The following is a 7136-nucleotide window of genomic DNA, read 5'->3' as shown; positions in this document are numbered from 1 at the left end:
TTTTCTAATTAAATTAATAAACCCGGAATTTTAAAAACTAATGTATCAAAAAACATTAATTTTCTTAATTGTTGTGTTTTGGACTTAACCGCATTGGCTTCTGAGCGACTCATATATGTATAAAAAACATTCATGCAAAATTTCCTATTATAGCATAATTTGATATGAAAATTATTAAAGTAATGATATCAATATATATAATATTATAATATAAATTTGCATTTCATTATTATTAAGAATCTCTAAGCTGTATTTCTTTCTTCTATTTCTTATTGAAACTTTCGGCATTTATTAAGTTTTTTCTTCATTACAAAGTGAAGAAGCCAATAGCAGCACTCTCTTCATGAATGATAGCTTTCATCATCTGCCTCTCGATTCTTTACTTTTCTCTTCCTCACCATCCCATAGAAAACTTTTTACGGAACATTTTGCCTCAAAAGTTACCAGGAAAGTAGTGACTGACGTGTGTTAATAATCACCTAGGAGGCAGCGTCGACAGTCCTTTGCCGCTAGGGGCGTAGCCATGGTGACTGCCTATATTGATGCAGAGTAGGATGAAACGAAGGATGAAGTGAGAGAAAGATGGAGCGAAGTTGCGACTCGCGTGGTGTGTTCTCTGCTTTATCCTCTTAGAACAGTACAAACCTCAGCGACTAATACAAGTGCAGTTCGAAACGCTCGTCGAATGCACATGGAAGAATACTTCGGCCATGCTGCACAAGGATAGAAATGATATAGTAATTTCGCGCTTCGTTGCTTACTGTTTGCCTGTTTTGTTGAAGTTTGTTGGGGAAGAGTTAAGTCAGTTGCAATTCTTTCGCACTTAAGTACGTGAAACCACGTGTTTTGCAATTTGAGTTTTTGTTGCTTTTAAGATATTGTGTAGGAAATGAAACATGAGTTTTAAAATGTTGTAGTTTGAAGAAATAATAACAAGTATTTGCTGTTGAAGAAATTAATTATTTATTGTTAAACTGCTGTGAAAAATCAAAAAAAAAATATATCAAAAGACTTCTGTGCCAAAATTTTAAATCAAAATTTGAGAAACATTATATTTTGTTAAATATCTGTGTTCAATAATTACTATCAGTGAGTGAAATTGTTATAAATTATAACTATTGGATATTGAAAGATTTTATATATTAAATTTATCAACGTTAAAAAGCTTGCAAAATCATTTTTCACTAAGAAAATAACACATTGGTCACAGGAATATATCAAGAATGGAATAAAATTGTTTCCAAGAACTACCGAAAACCAGAACATATCTCTTAATTTTCTAATAATGACTATTAAAAGATTACCGAATTTGTGGATGTTTGCACTCTATGCAGTAGCAACAGGTAAGTTTTTTTTAAATTTTATGTTTCATGCAAAAGAGTTTTCATAAAACATAATTGAAAACAAAATTTTAGTCACATTAACTCCCAGGCAGAAATCTATAAATAAAAAAAAGCTTTAATATGGTTTAAGACATAGTATTTACTCTTATTTCATTTGCATTTCAAACATCTTTGAAAATTTATTATCAGCCATGCTTATGACGTATACTTTTGCCGCACTATATAATCTAAACACAAGTATATTTTTGCCATCTAGCATCTTCTGCGAATATATTTCTTTAGTACATGTTATGCACAACATTTTACTTTTCACTAAATGCATAACATAATATTTAAACATCTTGAAAATATTTGTTACTGTTACACTTACAATGTGATGTATCGTTTAAGTCATTTACTAGTTACAAGAAAAGCTGGCTGACTCCCCATTCTTTTTTTCGCAATTTCGTGAAACACTCACATTTTTGATGCACTTAATGCTTGCACTTAAAATTTGTATTAGTATTGCAGTTAATGAATACTAATCATCATTGTACTTCAATCATCCTTTCTAAAAATTTTTTTAACTTTTCACATGACAATGCTTGATTTGAGAACGGTTATTAATATAATGCATAGTACGGTGAATGGTCACTCTCAAAAAAGTGCTTTTTTCTTATTACTTAATATTTTCGATTGCTTAAGCAAGAATAAAGGTCAATTTGACTGATAACGCATCAAAAAAAATTACAAAGGTGCAACAAGCTGAATGATCAATGGTCTTATTTTTCGTGAATGCAAAAAATATCTTTTAAAACACTAACAAAACTGTTTGCAATATCCGCTTAGCCAAAATATAAATAGCAAAATATTTTATTTCATTTTATATTATAACCGTCGTTGAACAACCGACCCATTCTTGGGTTTACGACTACTAATTTTCGACTCCGTAGTCTCGTAATTTTGAACCAATCCAGCAGACAAGGAAACTCCTGGAGCCCCAGAGGTATGCTTTTTTATGCTGACATGGAGAACTTTGAGACTCGTTAGATTTTACGCTCATCAGTCACCATTTACTACACGGGGAGTCTTCGGTCGGCGAGGATTGAACTCACGACCTCCTGGACATGAGCCCAGTGCCCTACCAACCATGCTATACCGGCCTTACTGTAAAATATTCCTGATTATTACAGTTCTTTGATTATTCTCTGATCATCCCTGATTATTACTGTATAATGCCACCCGGAATGCAGCACTAGTAAAATCTTTTTTTGTGTGTGTGCAAAGTTTCATACCTCAATTTTCACCTGTATATTTAAAGTAATTCAGTGGCTTCATAGTAAATATTCTTATTAAAGCTGTCCCGCAGTGGACTGATCGTTAAGACACGGTTCTCAGCAGATCACCGAAGTCAAACATCACTGGCTACGGTCAGTGTGTGGGTGGGTGACGACTTGGATCAGTCTGCGTAGGGACCGAGGGTGTGCGGTATTGGTCCTCGTTAAACTGTGCTACCGTAAAGTGCTCGACTTCGCGCGCAGGTCGTCGGGCTACCGAAGTGGGGGTGCCATCCCCTCCGCAGAGGATCAAAATTGTGATGGCATGTCTTCGGATCATCCTCCGGGATGTTTCCCAGACCGTCGGCAATAGCCCATTGTGCAGCTCTAGTGTGACGTAAATTAACAACAACAACAATCTTATTAAAGTTATAGTATATTGGAATTTTTGTTCTGTGAAATTTCTTGGTCAAAAGTTCTAGTACCATGAATGTGGTTATTTCATACCATTACTTGATTAGGAATTTTTACACTATATCTCCAGAATTGTCCAGAATTATAAGCTCGAATATTTAATTTGTTTACTTTTAATTAGTTTAGATACATTTTCTTTTTAACTCAATCAATGTTTTAAAATTAACTTATGTAGGTTTATGTATTTTTATTTCCTAACTTTTATTAAAGTAAACTATTTCGCACTCCTCGTTCTCTTTTTTCCTGTTTTAATTAAAATAAAGTATAGAATTTTCGTTGTTGATACACCTCTCACTTTTTTTTTATAATATGAGATAATTAAATTTGAATCTCCCCGAATTTAAATGATATTTTGGGTTCAGTAAACTTGTAAGCTGGTACTTTATTTCTTTTAAAAACAAAATCTGGTCTCTTTCTACTTCTTTAATCCTTTTGAGCGTTATTCCTTACTTTTTTTCCTAAATTTAAGCTAGTGGATTTCCTTTATCAAAATGTCGGTTTTCATCATGTCATTTAATAGAGAAAATGTGTGCAGCAGGTCAATTTTGGCACAGAGTTTCTCAAGGGTTCAATACTGAATGACAAATATAGGATAAACGGACAATACACATTATGCAGAATTATATGCAATTGTAACATTTTGTCTAATTTTAACTAAATTACAGAGATTGCATTTAAAATGTAAAAGATCATTAACCGTTATTAATATGACAATTTTTATAAATGTGCTCCACGAAACTATAGAAAACATATTTTATAAATATATATATATATATATATATATATAAAATGTAAAATGANATATATATATGTATTATTTCTAATGGTCGGGCAAAAATAAAAATAAATGAACAGGGACAGAAGTAAAGATGACACTACAATAAATTGACCGAAGTCATTGCCTCATAAGTTCTCTGGCCTTCTAATAAAGCGCAGTCTTGGAAACGCCCCTAAGGACTGCACAGTGGTGGAGATGGTGTCTATCCATAGAGATATTAGAGTCACAGAGGGGGCAGTAAGGGCTTGAGAAGATCCGAATACGGGGAACATGTTGTTGTTGTTGTTGTTACTTTACGTCGCACTAGAGCTGCAANAGGGACAGAAGTAAAGATGTCACTACAATAAATTGACCGAAGTCATTGCCTCATAAGTTCTCTGGCCTTCTAATAAAGCCCAGTCTTGGAGTCGCCCCTAAGGACTGCACAATGGTGGAGATGGTGTCTATCCATAGGGATATTAGAGTCCCAGAGGGGGCAGTAAGGGCTTGAGAAGATCCGAATACGGGGAAGGTGATCTGCAAGGCAATCATATCCAGTTAGTAGACGGAATTGGGCCACAGTGTGCCGACGAGGACTGCCAGGAACCCTCAAAAGATCTTCAACTTTGCAGCGCTTAGATTTTACTCTGTCATTTATTTGTTCACTGAATTGCCCTTTTAAAGTTTGCTATAAGTAAGGCTTCACAGAATGAAAAGAAAGTGGAGAGGAGCTTGATTTTAGAAGCCTCGAGCCCTTTTTTGCCAGGGCATCTGCTGGCTCGTTTCCACAGAGGCTGCAGTGGCCCGGCAGCCACTGAAGAATCACACGCTTCTGTTTTTAACGCAGTTCTTGTAGATGTTGCCGACACTGGGTGATTTCATTTGTTGCAGCCATACCAGCTGAACTGATCGCTTGAATTGCTGCTTTGGAGACAGATAAAACAACCACTTTGCAAAATTTATCTTCAAAAGTTATTAAGTGCTTAAAAGCAATGCGAATGGCTTCAACTTCACCATGGAAGGGAGTTCGGTGTTTCCCTGCGAAGACATAAAAGGAGAGTAAGTTCGAGGAAAACAATCGGCAAAGTGGTCTACAACTTCGGCATTTTATCTGAAAAACACTATATTAATCGCCACATGCTTTCATATGTTAAGGAAAGTCAAGTTTGAAACTCTGGATTTAAATAATGGATTCTTCTAATTTTTACCGTATTTCAGTTTGGTTGATAAATGAACATTTGAATTTGCCGATTGTTAAAAATTATGCAGGGAAATTCAATGGAGTTACTAGCGAGATTATATGCATACTCATACAGATTTTCAATTCTCCAGTGAAAAAGCTGTTGCCATTCATACGTATTGAAAACAATATTATGTTATTTTTTTCAGTAAAAATCAATTTCTTTATTTTCATTACTCTGTATTGGATTTCGATATCTATATTTAGGTACGTAAGAAAACCAACAAATGGTTTGCTTCTATATCTGCCTCCTAACTTATGACAAAAATAGTTTTTGAGTCATTTAAAACTGTATGTATAGGTCATTGTCGTATTAAATGAAATGTTAAATGTAAGAGTAAAACTTCTATAATCATAAATAATTTTGATAATAAACTGCTGTAAAACATTTATATAATTATCAGGTATAATTATATAAAGATTTCAATTTAATACAATTAACTTAAAAAAATATATAATGTTGAACTTTCGGTTCAAATAATATCTACATCTTTAAAAAGGAAAAATAATGATGCATCATTTGAAATCTTGTTGGCACCTTGCCTAAACATCGTGTATCTGTCAATTTCCAAAGTGGCAGATTGTGGTGTAGTGTCAATGATTATTTTTTCTTAACACAAATTTTAATACAGACTATAGCTTAATAAATTAACAAACTGTTACAAATGGCTTATAAAAAGTAATTGAATCATTTGGGGGAACGTACTACTTTAATAATGTGTTAAATAATAACTTATATATTGCAAATTTTACGAGAAAGGCTATGCGCACACGGAAGGAAAGTATGGTCAAAATTACCAGTTTGTGGAAAACTTTACCGTGTTTCTGCCTTGATGGGAATTCTAAAAAAGGCGTATAATTTTTACCGAAGCAGTTTGGTAATGATATTGGTAAAATAAACTAAAAATATATAGTTTTATAATATGTTGTAAATTTTGGTAAATGTTGTAAAATTTGGTAATTTTAACGTGATACTTTAAAGCACGTAATAAAAACCTTTTATTCGGTTAAATTTTCCTTGAAGTTTAGTATTTTTTACTATATGCGTGGTAATGAGAATTGCAATTTTGCCGGAACTTAACCAATATTTAAGAAGAACTTCCATTAAGCCGATATCATATGACTGGAAAATATACCAAATGAATAATTTTAAGATCCCACATTTTGCTTCTCTTACCCGAAATGCAATTACTATACAAAACAATAGTTTTACGAGAATATTTTCCTCTGCGTATGATATATTTTAAATCTATACTGATTGAACAAATCGAGAAATATATTTTTTAAATGAAATTGAAATGATAACATCTCTGAATGATTTTCAAGTAATAATTTCTATGTTAAAAATAATTCACTAAAGTAAAGCTCGAAAATCAAAATTACGATATGCACACAATATTCAATATTATTAAATAATTAAAACAATTTTATCTCACAACACAATGGTTTCAATCATATCAGATACTTAAGTTATCCATAATATTCTGACATTATTATTTCTGCTGACGTTTAACAACAAAAATAAATAGAGTTTAGTTAAAAACAATGATTTAAAGCTATTTATACGAAGATAATTTACTTTGAAAAATTGACAAATAACTTAAGATTTTTTTATTAATTTCGAAGAATATTCTAAAATTTTTGGTATTCTTCGAATAAAGGCACCGATTGCAAAGATTTTCATGTTACGAGCTTAGCCTCAGTTCAATTGATTAAGAACATTTTTTAGTACAGGAAAAATAATTTTTTAAAGTAGAAATTTGAAAACGAGAGTTTATTGCTTAATTTTTGGCCATTTCAAAAAACACTTATGCGCATAAATACACAGAGGAAACGAATCTCACATAATTACCATACTTGTATGGTAAGGAAATTTCTGGTAAAAGAAATCATAATTCTGGTAATTAAAACAAAATATATGGTATTCAATTGTTTGATTTGGTAATTAAAGCAAAATTATCTCCGATATAAGATTTTTTTTATCTCGTTATTTAGAGAATTCAGATATTTTTTATTCTTACTCATTAGATATTTTTTAATTCTAATGAATTTATATATATATATAT

General features: G+C 32.1%; 1 protein-coding gene across 5 annotated transcripts in view; it reads left to right on the top strand.

The window, feature by feature from the left end:
• The first annotated feature begins 551 nt into the window (after positions 1-551).
• LOC122269136 (cell adhesion molecule Dscam1) overlaps positions 552-7136 on the top strand; it is a 379155-nt gene continuing 372570 nt past the window's right edge. For all 5 annotated transcript variants that reach the window (XM_071184626.1, XM_071184624.1, XM_071184625.1 and 2 more), the window contains exon 1: positions 552-1343. In XM_071184626.1, coding sequence (XP_071040727.1) covers positions 1286-1343 — 58 coding nt within the window. In that variant the 5' untranslated portion in view covers positions 552-1285. The remainder of the gene's footprint in view (positions 1344-7136) is intronic.

The sequence above is a fragment of the Parasteatoda tepidariorum genome, chromosome 8 (assembly GCF_043381705.1).
Source record: "Parasteatoda tepidariorum isolate YZ-2023 chromosome 8, CAS_Ptep_4.0, whole genome shotgun sequence".
Classification (NCBI taxonomy): Eukaryota; Metazoa; Arthropoda; class Arachnida; order Araneae; family Theridiidae; genus Parasteatoda; species Parasteatoda tepidariorum.
This window is presented reverse-complemented; position numbering and strand designations above follow the sequence as displayed.